The following is a 21,669-nucleotide window of genomic DNA, read 5'->3' on the forward strand; positions in this document are numbered from 1 at the left end:
GCCTTAATTAGCTAAGTTTATGCTTTTGAAATTCCAGCTGCTAATTATTAGAAGAAATATTTTTCTTGGTCATGATTTCCGACCAGTTGGTATAGAGCAGTCTCTGGAAAATGACTTGAAATAACTCCTACTAAGTACTGGGTGTGTCCTCCCTGGCTTTACAGGCCACTGAAACACGCAGGGATGTGGGGCTTTTACATTCTTTGGAGCTTCTCTTTCAGATACCAAATCTTCCCCTTTCCCAGTTTCCAAGAGACACCCATCTGAGTTAGGGTAGTGATGCTAACAATAAGGAAGGTTCCAGGCTGTGGGCTATGGCTGAAATGAGCTGGTGGTGTTATCATGGGGATTTAGGTGAGTTATCTGTAATAAGAATGAACCCCCCCACCCCCCCACTGCTGCTGCACATCGCACAAGTCTTGGGCTGGGCACAATTTTGGGGGGTTATTTTAGAGCTGAATGAAAGCAGGTAATTACGTTCTCTAACTGCAATCAGCCCCACAGGATACAGGTAGCCACAAATGTAGTAATTTTAAACAGTAACAAAATTACTTCAAATCGGGTAATAGTCTGGAAGTCTCTTTCTGCAACATCTAGTTAAAATTGTCAAAGCACGGACAATGCAGGAGAGACTGGTTTTGTAGCCTCCTTGATGGTTATGGTATAAGGGGCTGAGGACGGTCCCAGAATGATTTCATTAGGCTTTAACATGTGGGCTGGACCCTGTGAAAACAACCCAAGGAGAATCCCAAGCATACTGCCATCTGTGAAAGCAATGACCATGTATAGGAAACTCACAAACCCCGCCTACCTGAAACAGCCCAGCTCGGAGACCCTACAATAGCTTCAGTTGAAAGTTTTATTCTAGATATTGGTTATGAGACCCTATTTTGAGCAGCATTCCCTGTTTGTGCATCCCAGTAAGATGCTGGGAATGAGGCATAGATCTGCATTCTGAGTGTTCTATAGAATTCATCAGATCATGTTGTAAAGCATTTTGCATAGACTGGTGGATTCAGTTTGGTCCCCATGTAATTCCGGCTCTGGCTCTGCCACTGATGAGCTATGTGACTTTGGTCAAGTTACTCTGGATGTGACTTGGTTTGCCCATTTATAAAATGGGATGATTAAAATCTCTTTTATAGGATGTATTTAAAAATATACCTTTTTCATGGTTGTTCTATAGGCATAAACTGTTGTCATTATTGTCTTAAGAATTCCAGGTGGCACCCTAGGGTAAGCACTGGACTACTAATCACAAGGTCAGTGGTTCAAACCCACTAGCCGCCCCTCAGAAACCATATACAGCATCACTATGAGTTTGAACTGACTCAACAGCATTTAACAACAACAAGAATCCCAGTGTTACAGGACTGAATTGGGTCCCTTAATAAAGAGTTTTGGAAATCCTGCCCCCTAATTTGTGAATCCACCATGCATCTGTCATTTTGTCGTACTGTGGTGGCTTGTGAGTTGCTGTGTTTCTGGAAGCTATGCCACCAATATTTTAAATACCAGCAGGATCACACAACTTGGATAGGTTTCAGATAAGCTTCCCGACAAAGACAAATTAGGAAGAAGGAGTGATAAATTACTTCTGAATATTGAGTCACTAGAAACTTTATGAATAGCAGAGAAATACTGTCAGATACAGTGCTGGGAAGTGAGCCCCTCAGGTTGGAAGGCACTCAAAATGCAACTGGGGAAGAGCTGCCTCCTCAAAGTAGAGTTGATCATGATGACGTGAATGGAGTAAGGCCCGTGGGAGTAAAGCCCATGGGACTTTCATTTGCTAATGGGGCACAACTCAAAATGAAGAGAAACAACTGTAAACATCCATTAATAATCAGAACATGGAATGTATGAAGTATGAATCGAGGAAAATTAGAAATTGTCAAAAATGAAATGAAACGCATAAACATCGTTATCTTAGTCATTAGTGAGCTGAAATGGACTGGTATTGGCCATTTTGAATCTGACAACTACATTGTTTACTATGCTGGGAATGACAAATTGAAGGAAGGGTGTTGCATTCATTGTAAAAAAAAAAACATAGCCAGATCAGTCATAAGGTACAGCACTGTCTGTGATAGGGTAATATCCATGTGCCTACAGGGAAGACCACTTAATACCACTATTATTCAAATTTATGCGCCAACTACTAAAGTCAGTGAGGATGAAATAGAAGTCTTCCAACTTCTTCCAACTGAAATTGATCAAACATGCAATCAAGATGTATTGATCATTACTGGTGATTGGAATGCAATGGATGGGAGCAAAGAAGAAGGAGCAATAGTTGGAAAATATGGCCTTGGTGTATGCAGGAGCACGCATGAGAGAATTCTGCAAAATCAGTGATTTGTTTATTTCAAATACCTTATTTAGACAGCATAAGAGACAACTGACTGTGCACATGGACCTTGCCAGATGGAATACATAGAAATCAAATTGACTACATCTGCGTGTGGAAAGAGACGATGGAAAAGCTCCATATCAGTCAAAACAAGGCCAGCGGCAGATTGTGGAACACACCATCAATTGTTCATATGAAAACTCAAACTGAAGCTGAAGAAAATGAAAACAAGTCCATGAGAGCCAAAATATGACCTTGAATATATCCCACTAAATTTAGAGGTCAGCTGAAGACCAGATTTGATACATTTAAACACTAGAGACTGAAGACCAGAAAAGTTGTGGGATGACATCAAGAATATAGCTTCCTCATGTGCAGTTCTAGGATTTAACCTGAAAATGAAGTGCTGATTGTTTGATTAAAATGGGTAAGTATGACTTTTTGGATACTTTAAGTTGGGGAGAACTGAAGGGGACACTGAAGTAAGGTCATCTGAAGAACAGATAAACATTATATATTAAATACATTAAATACTAAAGACTGAAGACTAGAAGAGTTGTGGGATGACATCAAGAATATCATACATGAAGAAAGCAAAAAGTCATTAAGAAGACAAGAAAGAAGGAAAAGGTCAAAATGAATGTTAGAAGAGACACTGAACTTGCTCTCCAGTGTAGGGATGCTAAAGCAAATGGAAGAAATGAGGAGGTACAAGAGCTGAACAGAAAATTTTAAAGATCAGCTCAGGAAGATAAAGTCAATTATTACAAAAAAATGTGCAAAGATCTGCAGTCAGAAAACCAAAAGGGAAGAATATGCTCAGCATTTATTGAGCTGGGGAAACTGAAGAAAAAAATTCAAGCCTAGACTTTAGTTATTAAAGAATTATCTGGGCAAATTATTGAACGATGCAGATAGCATCAAAAGAAGATGGAAGGAATACACAGAGTCACTGTACCAAAAGAAAATGGTTGATGTTCAACTGTTTCAAGAGGCAGCATATGATCAAGAGCCAATAATAATTGAAGGAGGAAGTCCAAGGTGCATTGAAGGAATTGGCAAAGAGCAAGGCACCAGGAACTGATGGATTAAAATTGAAATCTTTCAAGAAAGTCAGGCGGCACAGGATGCCAAAAAATTTGGAAGAGAACTATATGGCCTACTGATTGGAAGAGATCTGTATTTGTGTCCATTCCAAAGAGAGGTGACCCAACGGAATGCAGAAATCATCGGATAATATCTTTGATATCCCATGTGAGTACAGTTTCTCTAATGGTAATAGAGAAACGGCTGCAAGCGTACATTGACAGAACTTCAAGAGGTTCAAGCCAGATTCATAAGAGGTCGTGGAACGAGGGACATCATTGCTGATGTTTGATGGATCTTGGCTGAAAGGAGAGAATATCAGCAAAAGATGTTTACCTGTGCTTTATTGACTACACAAAGGTTTTTGAGTGTGTGGATCATCACAAGCTCTGGACAACATTTATGAGTATTCCAGAACACTTAATTGTGCTCATGAGGAATCTGTACCTGGACCAAGAGGCAGTTGTTCGAACAGAACATGGGAACACTGACTGGTTTAAAATTAAGAAAGGTGTGCAACAGGGTTGTATTCTTTGACCATACTTATTCAACCTGTATTCTGAACAAATAATCTGAGAAGCTGGATTATATGAAGAAAAAAATGGCATCAGAATTGGAGGAAGGCTCATTAACAACCTGCAATATGCAGATGATACAACCTTGCTTGCTGAAAGCGAAGAGGGCTTAAAATATTTACTGATGAAGATCAAAGAGCACAGCCTTCGGTATGGATTACATCTCAATGTAAAGAAAACAAAAATCCTCACCACTGGACGGAGAAAAGATTGAAGTTGTCATGGACTTCATTGTTCTTGGATCAAATATCCACACTCAAGAAATAAAACGAAGTATTGCATTAGGCAAATCTGCTGTACAAGACCTTTTTAAAGTGCTGAAGAGCCAAGATGTCAGTTTGAGGACTAAGGTGTGCCTGAATCTAGCCATAATGCTGGACAGTGAATAAGGAAGACTGTAGAAGAATTGATGCTTTTGAGTTACGGTGTTGGAGGAGATTGTTCAGTAGTTCCATGGGTTGCCATGGAAGAAGTGTAGCTAGAGTTCTCCTTGGAGGCCAGGATGGCCAAACTTCATCTCTCATACTTTGGACATATTGTCTGGAGGGACCAGTCGTTGGATGAGGATACCATGTTTTGTAAGGTGGAGGGTCAGATAAAAAGATGAAGACCCCCTAGCCAGATGGATTGGCAAAGTGGCAACATCAATGGGTTCAAGTGTGGCAACAATTGTGAGGTTGGCATAGGATCAGGTGTGCATAGGGTCGCTATGAGTCGATACCAAATCAATGGTACCTAACAACAACTACAATCTGTGAATTGAATCCTGGTGTGGTGCTGTGGGTTAATGTGCTAGACAGCAAAGCCGGTTTGAACTGCAAGGTTGGCAGTTCAAGCTCACCAGGTACTCTTTGGAAACCCTACCCAGGGTCGCTATGGGTCGGAACTGACTCAATGGCACTCAAGAACAATCTGTGACTTGTAGTCCTAGTGTGGCAGTGTGGGTTAATGCATCAGACTGAAAAGTCATTTGAACTGCAAGGTTGGCAGTTCAAGCTCACCACCTGCTCCTTGGAAACCCTCTACAGAGTCACTTTGTGTCGGAGTCGACTTGACGGCATTTAACAACAATTTGTGAATGCGACTGTGTTTGGAGAAGCATGGCTTTTCTTCACAGATGCAGTCAGTTAAGTGAAGGTCATCCTACTTGAGAAGGTTGGGTCCTAATCTTAATCCCCTCTGAGTGTTATTTCACAAAGAGGAAGAGCACACATGGAACTAGTCAGAGACAAGTGCTCCCAAGAATGCCTAGAGGCGCCTGGAACTACAAGTGGATGAAGGGACAAGGAATGCGTTTTCCTCAGAGCCTTCAGAGAGAAAATGCAGACGTGCCAATGCCCTTAATCCAAACTTCAGCCTCCAGAACTGTGACAGAACGTGTTTCTGTTCTTTAAAACAATCCACTCTGTAGGATTTTGTTATGACAGCTGTAGGACATCCAACCCCCATGGATCTGTCAGTTTGTTACCTTGTGCATTGGTATGATGCTGAAAGCTCTACCACCAATATTGTAAATGCCATGGTGGCATTCAAATATCCATGGTGGACAGGTTTCCGTAGAGCTTCTGGACTAAGGTAGACTAGAAGAAAGACTTAGCAATGTACTTCTGAAAATTGGCCAATGGAAGCTCTATGGCTCACAGTGGAATGTTGTCCTGCATCGTACTGAAAGAGGAGGCTTCTATGAAGCAGCCACTGAAAATACACCATGGCCGGAACAATGGACTCAAACATGAAGATGGTGCACGACTGGGCAATATTTCTTTCTGTTGTATGCGAGGAAAATTCAAAAACTTTATGGAAAAATGGAATTGAATTGAACTTTTTGAAGCTCCCTTCAAGTTGAAGCCACCATCAAGTTGGCAACTGGGCAACAAGTAAAGCGTCCCCGGACAGATCTTTCTTTCTACATCATTTCTTGATAACCCCAGCAAATCTTCAGTGGGTCCTTTGTATTATAGTGATGAAGAGTGGATTGTATGTGGCACTGTGTCTATAAATGAGCTAAAAGCCAGGAAGTGTGTCTGGTCTCTAGCCAGTTAGGTAAAGCCTGGTTCATTCACACTGTTAAGCACCACCCCTGGTACTTACTAATGACAAAGAAAATCGAGCTAAGACTTGACATAGCAGCTGCAGATATTTCCCTGATAAATTCTAGCTCTGTGTCAGGCACTATGGTGGTGTGCCATCAGGGTGATTCCAAGTCATAGAAATCCTACATAGGTTTTCTGCAGCCGTAATCTTTCCAGGAGCAGAAAGCCTCATCTTTTTCCCATGGAGCAGCTGGTAGATTTTACCTGCTGACCTTGTGTTAGCAGCCCAGCTCATAATCCACTATGCGACCAGTCTGAGTGTAACAGGTGCATAATTTCATTTAATCCTCACAACCATTAAATTAAAAAGACCATTATTCTCATTGCACAGAGGAGGAAACCGAGACTCAAAGAAGGTAAAACAACCAAAACACTGTGATAAGTAACCAAGTTAGAGCTTGAGTACAGGTGTCATTGGCTTGAAAGTTGGCGTTTTCAGTGTTAAATCCTACAGTCTTCCCTGGGCAATAGTGCAGCTTTATGAGGATCAGCTAAGTAGGAATAGAATTAAGCCTCTTGTATAGAGCTGTTACTAGGTCAGCACCCTCCATGGTTCATCTCGGTGTTCTTCCACCTGCTTTATTTAAAATCTCAGAATACCTGTGAATCACTTCATAGAGAGAAAATTAAACCTCAGGCAAGGGTAAGCAATTTGCTCAAGGTTGTTGTTACTGTTGTTAAGTGCTGTTAAGTTGACTCCAATTCATAGCAACCTTGTTTAGGCTTTCTGAGGAGCAGCTGGCGGGTTTGAATTGCTGACCTTTTGGTTAGCGGTCCTGTACTTAACCCTACAGTGTCGCATTATGCCTTGAATAAATAGCAGAACCAGCCTTTATCATCAAGGTCATGTGACATCTGTGAATGCGGGACTCCAAGTACACAGACTTCTAGCCTCCAAATACACTCACATTGCACTCAATCCCATGCTGCCTCTCCTGGAGCTCTGGTAAGGTTTAACGACAGAGTTGGTAATAGGGAAAAATTAAACTAATAATGCTGTTATGCTGCTGCTGATGTGTGCTCTGAGTTGGTTCCAAATGATAAAACATTAGCAGCCCAGCATGTAACCCACTATGCTGCCAGGACTCCCAAAGTGTTGTTGTTAAGTGCCATTGAGTTGGTTCTTACTCATAGCAACCCTGTGTCAGGTTTCCAAGGAGTGACTGGTGAATTTGAACCTTGTGGTTCAAACCGAGTTTGCTGTCCAATGCTTATCCTTCAGTGCTGCTGTACCAGGACTCCCAAAGCAATAATATTGATCACCACATCTTCCAAAGCCCTTGCAAAGGTTTGCCTGGGTGAATTTGGAGATGGTGGTGTGATGAGTCAGTCAGGGGTCAATGAGAATTGTCCACTGTGGTCTGCAGTTGATTCTGCAGAATATCTCATTGGCTAGGTTAGTGTTAGGGCTGCATCCACTATGACCATGTCTTTGAGAATGGTATGCAGGGATTTTCCCAAGACTACAGGTTTGGTTGTTTTGTGAACTTTATGTTTCAATAAACAAAGTTTTGGTTTGTGTCTGCTGTGAGGTAAACGGCCAGAGGACAGTGAACCAGAGTAGAGTAGATGTTTTGAGGAGAAGGAGACCTTGGGAATTACTCCAGCCTGTATAACCCCTGGTGTTCTCTGCGGCTTTGCAGCCCAATGAGTGTTGTGTGCTCCTAGTCAGGGGCTGCTTTCATGGCATGGTGTTAAGACAGTTTCATGATTGTGAGGTCTGTTAAGTAAGTGAACAGAGTGCAATTCGGAATCAGAAACAATGCAGGATGCAGCACTTTCCCATTGCAGTCTTGTTTTGGTCTTCCAGTCATGTGGCACTTTGACATCTGCCCTGCTCAGGTAAGTGTTACAAAGCTCCTTTATCCAGATTTTAAATGCCCCAAGGGCACATTCTGCAAGCCAACCTCCTGAGTCCATAGGCACTCAGCTTCACTCTGTTGTGAATGGGGTGTAACTTTACCGAGCAGATCATCAGTTTATATTCAATACTTGGTTTCATCTCATTGATTGCAATCCCATCAGCATAATATTACTCAGACCACTTCTTCCTTATAGTTCTTGTCCTGCCACTGCCTCTGCTATCACCACTTCTAGGTAGAGATCTGGTCATCTGCTCTTGGCTTTTCTTTCTTCATGGTCTTGTGATATTCAGTTCCAACTAATGTGATGACTACTTTGAAATCCAGCAAGATGGCAAAACTGTACACCCTACTTGAATGCTCCCACCCAGTCATTTAGTGACAGTCACAAAGACCATGGCTAGAAGAGAGAAATTAAGTAAATTCATTGTACCACCTGGTAGCTCAGTGGCTCCCATTCCTCCCTTCCTCTAGCCCTGGGGTGGGGAGTCTGGCCTGTGGGCCATGTTGTTGCTGTTGTTGTTGTTTTTAATGCCGTCGAGTCGGTTCCAACCTATGGCAACCCTGTACAGGATTTCCGAGGGTGAAGGCCCTCAAAATTATTTGGTCTGATCCTGCCAAGGAAACCACAGTTCCAGCCATCACATTAGGGATGAGTTAATTAAATGTTTGACCAAATGAAGCAAGCTAATTTTTTAAAATGTTTTATTGTGAATTATGTGATAGTTTACATGGGAAAACATTAGTTTTACATTCATTCTATCGTATATCTTTTCATTGCTATGGTTACAATCCCCTCCATGCATCATCAACCAACCAAAGGGTATACCCTGCAAGAGTGCCTCCCGGTCGTCAGTACACAGCCCCTCTCCCTCCCTGTGTCTAAAGTCCCCAGCTCTTCCATCTCTCCACATCATTGTCTCTGCCTCCATCTCTGATGTCACTGCTTCTCTGGGTATGGTCCCGCTTTCCACTCGAAGCAAGCAAGTTTTTAAATTTATAATTTTATATGACCCATGAATGATATAAATTTTGGTAAAGAAAAGGTTCCTCACTCTGCTCTAGCCCATGGCAACTATTCTAGTGTTTATTCTGAGTAACACATTAGCTCTGCTCAACATTAAGCATGTACACTCTTGAAAGGGTTTTCTTGTGATAAGAATTTCATCCAGTCATTTAGAAGTATATGTCTTGAAGGGTTAAGAATCTCACCCATGAGGTGTGATGTAACTGAGGCTGGGCTTTAAGTATCTGTGCTTTGAGGGGCCAGGAATGGGGCTGGGGAGCTGGAGAGCAGGATAGGACTGCATGTCTCCTTTGGCTATGATTTCTAAACATAGGAAAAAGTGCTCACTGGAACTAAACATTGTATTGTGCTGTCTGAAACGACCCTCCATCTTTACTTTGCAAAATTGTCGGTGGAAAATAATACCTGGGGAAATTAAAAAGTGAAGGCCATACCTGGGGAGAGGGCTGCATTATTTCACCATTGTGTGTATGTGTGTAGGGGATGCCTATTTTTGTTGTCATAATGTGTTTAGTCATAAATAGTAAGAATATATTCACTATTATGGCAGTAGAGGAAGTGGGTGGAAATCACAACTGATGAATCAGCTGGTTTCTAGCAAAACTTACATATCTGTAGACATCTTGGTCCAGGTAGTCGTTGAAAGAGACAGAAGATACCTGCAATTTCTCAACTATGAGTAACTCTTCCTAACTCTACTTGACTTGGAGACATGGCCCAAATGGATTCTTTCAAGGGCTTACAAACCAATTAAGACAGTATATTTGATTTGTAGTATCCTGGTCCATACAAACTCCTTTTCATTAGGTTACAATAACTGCTTCATGAAGCTGGGGTTCTCTCATTTCCCACCACCATTCCCAGTTACGCTAGCCCCCTTGGTCTTTAAGTTCCAAGCAGTGACACAACTGTCTTTTGTCTTGGAATTTGTTCACTTCCATCCCTATTTGTTGGCCCTTGTTAGGCTTCCATTGTGTTGATAGTAAGTAGTGCTGCTGACTGTTCCCTCTGCTGCTACACAGCATTTGGCGCCTGTGTTCTCTCCTTTAGTTGAGCTTTTTCTGTTCTTTCCTACAGAATTAACCTTTATGATTACCAAGCCATGTGCAGAGCTAACAAGGAAAGCAGTGATACTGCCCATGGTCTACTAGATGTAAGTATGGTGCCATCACCCAGAATATAGCTGCATGTTTCTACCCGTCTCTGTGCATGAGAGCATACATAGCTCAGAGTTACTCTCCCCTAGTTATGTTTTTACAGAATCTCATCATTTTTACTGGGGCTGGTTTTATTGCTGATATGTCACATGTGAAGATTAATCAACACAGATATTGTCACATTAGAAACTGCAGAAACTGGTGTTCAAATGGTGATAAATAAATTGTTATAATGTATCTCCAGCTTTAAAATATAATTTACAGTGTGCAGACAATGGAACTTTGGCCACCAGCAACCTGCATGTATGCTAGAATTAGATAAATTAGACTTCTCGTTATTTCCACACATGGTTATAAATATAACCCTTTCAGGTTATCATCTTGTAAATACCAAAAAAGTTAACCTAAAACTTCATGTGACAGGCAAAATTTAAAACCATTCTGCTTTTAAAATAACCTTTTTAATTGCAAATGTAAAATCTTACTGGGGGATGATTTAAAATTCAAGTCTCTTATGCTAAGGGAGCAAAAAAAAAAAAAAAAAAAAAAAAAAAAAATCACAGGTGGACATTTTTTTTTTTTTTTTAAGAGTCAACCAAAAAAAAAACTGATTCACAGGTGGACATTTTTTTTTTTTTTTTAAGAGTCAACCAAAAAAAACTAAGACTCAGAAGTGTTGGAAAACACTGCTTCCTTAAACCTTAGTTCCAGACTTAAAATGTTCCCAAGATAGGTTTTTCATCATTATGCCTAAAAGCTCAGTGGCTTTAACTTCACCTCTTGAATATTAATGTGCTTTTATTTTTAATCCTCCATTTGCATAATCCCTTTATTCCCCCATATATAAATTGAGGCCAAGTCTGGAATGGATTGCTTGAGTGCCTTTCCCCTGGCCTTGAAATGATCTGCCCTTGAACCTTTATTAATTTATTTATTCATTCATTGTCTCTTCCCTCCAGTCGTAGTACCAAGGACTACTGACATTTCACTACCCTTCCCAGCAGGTACATAGACACATTTCCAGGGTCTGGCCACCAAGAACTTTTTGGAAAAAGAAAAAAGTTGATGATTTTTCAAGCCATAAATGTAATGGCCAAACCACCATGAAACTGCAAAGTTGGTGTTGTTTTTCAGCTACAACTAAAATTTCACATGTCATCTTGAGGACCCACAGCCCTCTGTTTCAGGGAATGATACAGAGGCTCATACTCAAATCAGAGCTAGAGATCACCACAGTTTGAAATCTAGCTGTGCTGGGGAAATTTTGTTGTTGTTGTTAAATTTTTTGCTATTAAATTTCCTGCCTGAAATAGAAAAGTTTCAGAAATGGTTCCAATCAACCAACGAACCAATTACTGTTGAGTTAGAATTGACTTATGGTGACCCTATGTGTGTCAGAGTACAGCTTTCTTCCACTGGGTTTTCAATGCCTGGTTTTTGTTGTTGTTGTTGTTTTGTTTTTAAAAGTAGATCACCAGACCTTTCTTCCAAGGTACTTCTTGGTCTGGAACCTCCGATCTTTTCATTAGCAGTGAACACTTCAGATGTTTCTGTCTCTCTAAGAATTACTGTTAAGTACTGTAGAGTCAGTTTCAACTCAGAATGACCATGTATATGGTTTCCAAGGCTGCATATCTTTGAAGGAGCAGAAAGCCTCATCTTTATCCCATGGTGTGGCTAGTGGGCTCCAACCACCAACCTTGTGGTTTGCAGTCTAGTGCTTATCATTTAAAACTGGGTTATTCTCTCTCCCCCCGCAATTTCTGTTTATAGTCCTTATAATTAAAATGCCCAGAAAGTAGGATTAAGCAGCCATCACTTCAAAAACCAGGGCTTGGCATTCTGTTTCTCTGAAAGCTAAACAAAACCAGGAAAGGCTCTAAGGTTTCTCTGGACCTGCTTTATGGCGCTCCTACTTTGCCAGTACCATTGCCTGTCGCTCAGGCTCACCAACCACTCACATATCTGGCATACCTAGGTACAAAGAACCATCTGAGGGGGAGACTTGGTATTTTCCAGAATTCAGGAAATTGAATTATCCACATAGGAAATATCACAGAGTAAACAATCCAACTGCTTTTTTTAATTAAAATATTCTGAAATAGAGATTAGACTGTCAATGCCTTCTTTTTATAGAATGAAAGGGATTTTCTGCAAGGATAAAATCATGTGTTTATATGGCTATCATTTTTTTCAAGTCCAAATATGTAAGTGTGAGAAAAGGCAGCTTTAATCCTACATAATTCATGGAAGACATTAAAATCAAGTATATGCAGTTTTTGTTTGTTATAGTGAATGACATGTAGTGCCGGGAACAAGGAATCCCCTTTCTGAGAGGCAGCCTGTGAATTACCATTTGAAATTAGTTACATGATTCTAGCCTGTCAGCATTAGGCTGTGAAATATTGGCCCCTAGAGAGTAAAATTTAAGCATTGTTTGCTGAACTTCCTTTTTCCTCGTAGTGATAACCCTAGTATTAGATCATGTTTATTTTACTTATAAATCACATCTCGCTACAAGGGAGTTCAAAGTTTTGAACTGTTAGTTTTGGGATACAGTATCCAATCACTTTTTCCTTTAGCCAGAGCTTCTCAAGTTTTTCTTTTTTTTAAAACATGATATCAATCTCTCTGGAAGAATAACATTGTCTTTATGTAAAGCCTTAAGTTAAACCACAGACTTTCTGTGTGCTACATTGTTTTTAATTAATTGTCTTCTTATTTGCAGCCGTATAATGCCTTCCTTGCTGCAGTAAAATGGATAATGACAGAACTTGTCTTGTAAGTACATTTGGCTACATTTTTTACAAAGTATTATTGTTTTACTCTTCAAATCTCAAAGTGAACTAGAAGACAGAGTCTTAATGCTTTTGATAACCATTAGTTTTCATAAAACTGCGAGATAACCTCATTAAACATCTAGGAGTATTAAACATTGAGACCCCCAAATGATCTTTTATTAAGTTTCTCATGGTCACTGCCTATGCCTTTATGCCATTGTTCAGCAGACTAACAGCTTGCAGTACACCGACCAAATGTATTTATTGTGGTTCCTGTTAAATTTAACATGAATGTCTGGCTGTTTTCATGCAGCCTGGGTGGGCTGTGGTCAGAGGAGTAAGCAGCCACTGCTGTCCACTGTGCTACTTGGGATGTCCCGGCATTTGGCATTTGTAGGAGTGGGGACTTGTGCCACCAGGGCAAGGGGGTGGGCTGGCTTTTCTCAGGTGTGATTTCATTGTTTAGCCTGTTAACTGATAGCTCTGATTGGAGGATGCTGGGTGCATCTGTGACATGCATCAGACTTCAAATGACACCAAGATGAAAAACCTGGCTTTCCAACAAGATGTTAGACACATTACAGAAATGGTGCATCACACTAGAGAAGAGAATAATAACATGAGCAAACATATAAACGAGATTGTGTTTGACTGCACCGACCCCTCCTTCTAACCACCCTTGACTCCTCCCCTGCCTTAAGACTGAGGTGTACTTGATGAATGAGCTGCTAGAGAGAGCAGCCTTGAGCCTGAAAAAGAAATGACAGAATTCTGATCGCTCTATTCAAATGCTAGATGATTTACATTATGTTTGCATTCCTTACTAACAATTGAGAAATTCGTTTTCTCTGAAATCACATTTGTTGTTAAGTGCCTTTGAGTCGGTTCCAACCCATAGCGACCCTGTACAGGGTTTCCGAGGGTGTAAATCCTTACGGGAGTAGAAAGCCTCATCTTTCTCCCGCGGAGCAGCTGGTAGTTTCGAACTGCTGACCTTGCGGTTCACAGCCCGAGTCGTAACCACTACGCTACCAGAGCTCCTTTTCGTAACCACTACGCTAGGCTAAATCACATTTAGGCATAACTTTATAGAGAGGAGTTTATGTCCTCCCCTCCCCCCCCACATTAAGCTTAAACAAGTATTAGTGGCAGTCAAAATTTTGAAAGCATCCTTTATTATTGCAAATGAGACTCTAGGTAGAGAAGGATATTCTGTTAGTCTCTCTGAACCTAGGAGGAGAGAGCTCTCTAGAAACTGGCTTTTTTCTAAGATTCAAAATATATGGATGATGACAAATAATTAGAAGGTTTTGGGCCTCTTTCTTAACAGAGTCTTTGAGTCTAGGAAAACTGGATCGGGGGGTGGGTGGAGGTTGGATGGCACTGATAAAATTGGCTTTTGCAAATGTGAAAGGTTGGTACACCTGCACCCGGCCTGCTGACACCCTCAGTTTGTGATACGATTCTTTGAAATGAGGTGACAGTGCTGACAGTCACAAAATGTCACTGTTTTCCTCAAGGTGTCTATGGTCAAGTCACTCTGGTTTTTTTCCTTGTCTGTCTAGGTTCCTGGTGGAATTTAACCTCTGCAATTGGTGGCACTCAGACATGACAGTCAGAGGTAAGCAGCAACTGGTTTCTATTTCCTAGCTCAGAGTGATAAACCCAAGGTTCACTGGCTATTTGTCATCAGGGATGTACTCACATGAAACTCTCCAGGACAATGTGATGATTTTTTCTGCTCCATCAGAAAAAAATCACTCTTTGTGATTTTGTGTACAGCGCTGCCCCGTGTGACTCTGACAGTTTCCACCAGCTTCATTCCGCTGTGGTGAACGTCTGCTTTGACTCCTTCCCTTAACCAAGGTGTTCAGGTCCTACACTGCACAGATAGATTCTTCACAAAGCTTGTAGGCGATGTGAAAATCAACAAGACACAGACACAGGCTGAGTGAATGAAAAACTTTGTTTTTAGGTCTCCCTTTCATAAGTGAGAATATGATTGTAGCACTCTCTTCTGCTGGAAAGCTTTCATTGACCTGAGCAGAAAATAAGACTCTTGGAGGCAGAGGTTGGAGAGTTAGTACAGTGTGTTTTGATCATGGCTTTGAGGTTGGCAAATTGGCTGATGTCCCCAAGACTCAGTTTCCCCATAGTAGATAAAAAGGGACAAACTCACATTTATATGTGTGTGTATGTACTTAATGATATGAGGAGCCTGGTGACACAGTGGGTTAAGCGTTGGGCTATGAGCCTCCAGGGCAGTAGTTCCTACACTCTGAAGGAGAAAGACGAGGCTGTCTTCTCCTGAGGAGGAATGCATTGGAAACTGAGCACAGTGACTAGATTCATGATAATGATGATGATTATGATACTGACCATAACAACAATGGTGACCAAACAATTAATTACTCCTCTTTGGGCTACAAAAGTAAACCTAGGTGCCTTCGTGAACAGCACCTTCCAAAGTATTCTTTGTGAGTATTCTTCCCCCAGACTTGCTTGGTTGCTTGCTGTTCCTCAAATATCACTGTTCATTCATGTTCCCTTTGCTTACCTAGGATGCCAAGCTACTACCATTATTTTTTATGAGTGTGGTAATACACACACACACACACACACACACATCTGTACATGTATGTATAAATTATACATATATAGTAGCGTAGTGGTTACGAATCAGGCTGTGAACCTTAAGGTCAGGGGTTCGAAATTATCAGCTGCTCCGCAGGAGAAAGATGAGGCTTTCTACTCCCGTAAAGATTTACACCCTCAGAAACCTTGTACAGGGTCGCTGTGGGTCGGAACCGACTCGACAGCACGTAACAACAACAACATAAATATGTCTTAAATATATATATGTTCTTAAGTAACATTGAGTCAGTTCCAATCCATAGCGACCCTGTATAAGGTTTCCAAGGAGCAGTTGGTGAGCTTGAACTGCCAACTTTGTGGTTCAAACCAACTTTGCAGTCTAGCACATTAACCCACAGCACCACACCAGTACTGGATATATGTGTGTGTGTGTGTGTATACATATTATATATACACACACACACACATATATATGCAAACACATACCATACACTACACATCGGAGTCATCCACCTGCCTTGGAAACCTTACACAGGCTCACTGTGAGTTGGAACTGACTCAAAGGTACTTAATGGCAACAACATATACACATGAGGGTGAGTCAAAAATTATCTGCACTGTGGTTATATCAAAATGCCTGTCCACATCTAAGGCTGATGACAAAATATCAGGTGCATGTGATATGACTCTGTCAAACAGATGAGTGACAGTGGATGATGTGGCAAATCATTTGCAAATCAGCCATTGTTCTGTCTATGAAATAATCCATGTCAGACTTGGGTTTCAAAACGTTTGTGCGAGATGGGTGCAGAAGCATCTTACAGAAGAGCATAAACAGAAGCATTTGGACATCTGTGAATAAAATTTGGATCAATACTCGAAGGAAGGTAAAAGTTTCTTTGAAAAACAGTTTGCTGGTGACAAAAACATGGATTCATCACTATGAGTCTGACAGTAAACAGCAGACTATGGAATGGAAACATCCTCAATCGCAGTCCATAAAAAAAGTTCAAAAATCAACCTTAAGCTGGAAAGTTGAAGCTTACCATTCTCTAGGATTCTCAAGGGTCAGTACTGGGCCACTATCATGAAAAAAGGTTGAAGAATCAACAGTGCTCATTACAGTGAGATGCTCACTGAAGAGCTGAAGCCTAAACTTTGGATTAAATATAAAAGACTACTATGCAAGGGCTTTGTGATCCTGTATGATCCATACACCTCTAACCACACTATTGATACTCTGCAAAAATTTCCTTGTGAGGTGTTAAAGCATCCTCTCTATAGTCCTGATCTTGTTCCATTGCACTTTCACCTGTTTGCGACCCAGAAAGTATCCCTTTGGGGACAAAGATTCACCTCTGATGAAGAAGTGAAGACATTGATGCATTCATGGCTCCCAGCTTAGCCTTGAAGACTTTTTAATAAGGGAATATGAAAACTTGTTGACAGATGGAAAGAGTGTATTGAAAAGCAAGAAGATTGTGTTAAAAAATGATGTATTTGTCTTTTCTAAAAGAGACTTAAAATAAATTCTACAGCCAGAGTGTGGACACTTTCTGACTCATCATCATATATTATATATACACACATATACATAATATGTATATATAATATATGTGTATATATAGACATCAAATACTTATTATATATTTATGTATATATATATGCATATATAATTTTCATTTTTAATTAAGGGTACAGTCCAGTGGCATTAATTATAATTAGAGTTATATTGTACAATCATCCTATTGTTTCCAAATCTTTTTCATAATCGCAAACAAAATCCTTGTATCCATTAAACAAAACTCCCAGCTCCTGGTAACCACTAATCTATTTTCTATCTGCATAGATTCACTTATTCTGGACATTTAATAGAATGTGGAGCCTACAATAGTAGTCTTTTTTTGTCTGACTTCTTTCAGTAAGCTTTATGGTTTTGAGATTAGTCATGTTGCACGTATTAGAACTTTATTTTCTTATAGCTGAATAGTATGTTACTATATATGTATGTATCTATTGTATTATGTTGAGCATGCTGAGCATGGATCTGATGTTTTCCATTGTCTATATGAAAAAGGAAATCTCAGAGAAGTGAACCAAACCATCCCAGGGGCTATTACAATCTGACTATCTTGTTCAGTGTAAGTGCAAATCCTAGGCCCAGTGAAAGAAGGGAAAACTTTCAAGTACCTTAAAGATACTGGTTTGCAAGGTTTCTTCTAAATTTACCAGGCCCTGGATAGATAGACCCTGAGTTGAGACATAATCTTTGTTTTAGCTAAAAATGGAATCCATAATTACACTGTTTATCTGCTTCATTTCCTTAATGAAGGGGACTGTGAAAGCCCATTCTGCTTGATTATCACAAAGGTATCATTTTGGTGAAGTTGCACAAAGAGAATGGAGCTTGTTGGCACCCGGTTATGAATGGGGGTGCGTTCACAGAGACAAAAGAAGAGGGAAGTTTAGCAAAAGGGAATGCGATTCATTCTCAATTGTCAGCACATCATTATTATGAACCCAAGTTGGTTATTCTCAACCAGGGACATTTGTTGCTAAGAGGAAATTAACTGAATTCATTTGTGTGGATGCGCTACATGGGGGCTTTATTTTAAATGTGATGAATGACAGTGACTTTCAGCTCCCAGCATCTAACATAACTATGTGGGAGATAATGTGATGGTGACAAGAGTAGGTTCTGGGATGAGACTGCCTGGGCTCATGGCAAGCCACCACCACTTAGAGCACCGCAACTCTGAGCAAGTGTTTTCAGTTCTCTGAGATTAAGTGTCTTCATCTGCAGAATGTGGATAGTGTTGTACTTGTACTGAGGGTGGAGGATTCAGTCCATGTACATAGTACATGCTCATTGCCTTCACTGGGTGGCACAAACATTAGAAGTCTAGGCTATTAAACAAAGGGTTGGAGATTCCAGTCTATCCAGGGGAACCTAGGAAAAAAGTTCTGGTGATATACTTCTGAAAAATCAGCCACTGAAAATTCTATGGAGCACAGTTTGACCCTGACACACGTGGGGTTGCTAGGAATCAAAATCAACTTGAGACCAACTGGCTGTAAGTGCTTAGTGAGTATCAGCAGTGGAGGTGGTAGCAGCAGCTTGCTGTTTAAGTAAATGATGAGCACGATGAATTGTGGAACTCTAGGAGGGCTGTGTCTGTTTTCTGAGCCTCTGATTCCACTTCTAGGAAAAGCTGCAATCTGCTTCGCTGAGCCCCACAGTCCTCCTGTATCCTAACTTTCTAAGACAGTGTGTTTTGGAATGCCTGTGAATTAAAGCACTACCCAAGAGATTACTGGCAGCCTTAGTTGTTACTTTGCAATTCCACAGATAAACAGTAATGACTAGAAAATACGTATTTGGCATTTTCCATAGTGCTCCAAACACAGAAAGGTCTTCATATTAAATCATGTTATTTAGATTGAATGTGGCTATGGTAATTCATATATTCCCCCACAGCGCACCAAGTAACTCCTAGCCAATCCATAGCTGTGTGGCAAGTAGACTTGATGATTTATCACCACATCAGTTTGTTGTTGATGTTGTTAGGTGCCACCGAGTTGGTACTGGCTCATAACGACCTTATGCATAGCAGAACGAAACACTGCCCGATCCTGGGCCAACCTCACTACTGTTGCCACGCTTGAGTCCATCAATGTTGCCACTTGGCCAGTCCATCTCATTGGGGATCTTCCTCTTTTTCCCTGACCCCTCCTCCTTACCAAACATGATAACCTTCTTCAGCGACTGGTTCCTCAAACTTCGGACATCAGCTTAGGTGCCCTGCAATTGTCAAAAGAACCAAAATTTCATCTCCAGAAAGGCAGAGCCAAGCGAGTCTCTCTACTGAGAGTGCTGCACTCATTCCATTGTAAGTGGGTCCAGACATTTACAAGGAGAAATCAGGCTTATTTAAATCACATGTGCTGCCTCTCTCAGCCTGACCTACAGGCCTTTACTCCTTTCCTCTATTGGCCAAACCTGACAGAGCAGTTAAATATGTACATGGTTGAGCCAGACAGCCAAAGTTCAAATTCTGGGTCTGTCTCATACTGACTGGATGAATTGGGACAATTTATTCCAGTGTTCTCTCCCTCTACTCACTCATCTGCAAATCAGGGATCATGGTGACTCCCATCTGGCATGGCATTCATCATCTAAAAGAACATATCAAGATCGATCTTGAAATACAACACTACCTGTGATAGGTATGTTCCTTCCATATGTCTACAAGGAAGACCAGTTAATACCACTATTATTCTAATTTACACACCAAGCACTTAAAGATATTGATGATGAAATTGAAGAATTCTTCACCTTCTTTAGTCTGAAATTCAGCAAACATGCAATCAAGATGTATTGATAATTACTGGCTATCAGAATGCAAAGGTTGGAAATAAAAAGGATCAGTAGTTGGAAAATATGACTATGGTGACAGAAATTATGCTGGAGATTGCATGATAAAATTTTGCAAGACCAGTGATTTTTGTCATTGCAAATACCTTTTTTAAACAACATAAAAGACAATTATACACATGGACCTCACCAGATAGAATACACAGAAATCAAATCAACTACATCTGTGGAAAAAGAGAGAGAAGAAGCTCCATATCATCAGCTAAAACAAGGCCAGGGACAGACTATGGGACAGATCATCAGTTGCTTATAGGCAAGTTCAAGCTGAAGCTGAAAAAAATTAAAACAAGTTCACAAGGGCCAAAATATGACCTTGAATATTTCCCATCTGAATTGAGATTACCTGAAGAACAGATTTGATGCATTAGACACTAAAGACCAAAGGCCAGAAGAGTTGTGGGATGACATCAAGAATATCACACAGGAAGAAAGCAAAAGGTCATTAAGACAAGAAAAAAGGAAAACACTAAAATTGATATCAGAAGAGACTCAGAAACTTGCTCTCCAGTATAGAGATGTTAAATCAAATGGAAAAAGTGAGGCGATACAAAAACTGAACAGAAAATTTCAAAGATCAACTTGAGAAAACAGTGTCAAAACTATAATGAAATGTGCAAAGACCTGGAGTTAGAAAATGAAAAGGGAGGAACAGATTCAGCATCCCTCAAGCTGAGGAAACTAAAGAAAAACTGCTATCCTCGACTTGCAATACTGAAGAATTCAATTGGAAAAATATTGAAGGAATATTCAGAGTCACTGTACCAAAAAGAGATGGTCAATATTCAGCCATTTGAAGGGGTACTATATGACCGAGAGCCAATGATACTGAAGGAAGAAGTCCAAGGTGTATGCGAGGCATTCGCAAAGAACAAAACTCCAGTAATTCGTGGAATATACATGGAACTTTTTCAACAGACTGATAAAGCACTACAGGTAATCACTTATCTATACCAAGAAATTTGGGCGACAACCACCTGGCCTGACTGACAGGAAGAGATCCATATTTGTGCCTATTCCAAAGAGAGGTGACCCAGTGGAATGTGGAAATCATCAGACAATATTATTAATATCCCATGTAGGCAAAATTGGGCTGAAAACCATTTAAAAACAACTGCAAGTATACATTGACAGAGAACTTCCGAAGTCCAAATTGGATTTAGAAGAGGACCCCATCCACATTAAATCTGTGCTCTTGTTGCCTTAATGGGCCCTGGTGGCACAGTGTATGAATCATTGGGATTCTTATTATAAGGGTAGTCATTGAAACTACCCTTTTATGTCCTAAAAGATTTACAGTCCTGCAAATCCTACTCTATCCTATAGGGGTCACTAGAGTCAGAAACGACTTGATGGTAGTGGATTTGTTGGTAGATATTATTGATGTAAGATCGACTTCATTTTTTTTTTTTTTTAATTTAAGGTTTTTATTGTGGAATGAGTGAAAGTTTACAAGGCACGAAATCAGTTTCACATTCAACAATTCATATAACTTGTTTCATTACATTGATTATAATCCCCTCCATATACCTATCAGTTAAAAGTATTTCTCTCTATCCACTTTAGCTTTTTAAAAAACACAGAAACAAAAAAACCCACTCAGGCATATGTAATAATTTACATCTCCAAAGGGCACATTCTGCAAGTCTGCTCCTGGCCACCAGTTCTTAGTCCTTCTCTTCTTAGTTGATGAATCTAGAGTCCTCAGC

General features: G+C 40.4%; 1 protein-coding gene across 1 annotated transcript in view; it reads left to right on the plus strand.

Annotated features, from left to right (window-relative positions):
- Positions 1–21,669, plus strand: part of CACNA2D3 (calcium channel, voltage-dependent, alpha 2/delta subunit 3) — a 1,461,104-nt gene that overhangs the window by 1,335,695 nt on the left and 103,740 nt on the right. Inside the window, exons 32-34 of the mRNA XM_006862056.1 lie at positions 10,074–10,149; positions 12,882–12,934; positions 14,499–14,554. Coding sequence (XP_006862118.1) covers positions 10,074–10,149; positions 12,882–12,934; positions 14,499–14,554 — 185 coding nt within the window. The remainder of the gene's footprint in view (positions 1–10,073; positions 10,150–12,881; positions 12,935–14,498; positions 14,555–21,669) is intronic.

This window comes from Chrysochloris asiatica, unplaced genomic scaffold, assembly GCF_000296735.1.
Source record: "Chrysochloris asiatica unplaced genomic scaffold, ChrAsi1.0 scaffold00046, whole genome shotgun sequence".
Lineage (NCBI taxonomy): Eukaryota > Metazoa > Chordata > Mammalia > Afrosoricida > Chrysochloridae > Chrysochloris > Chrysochloris asiatica.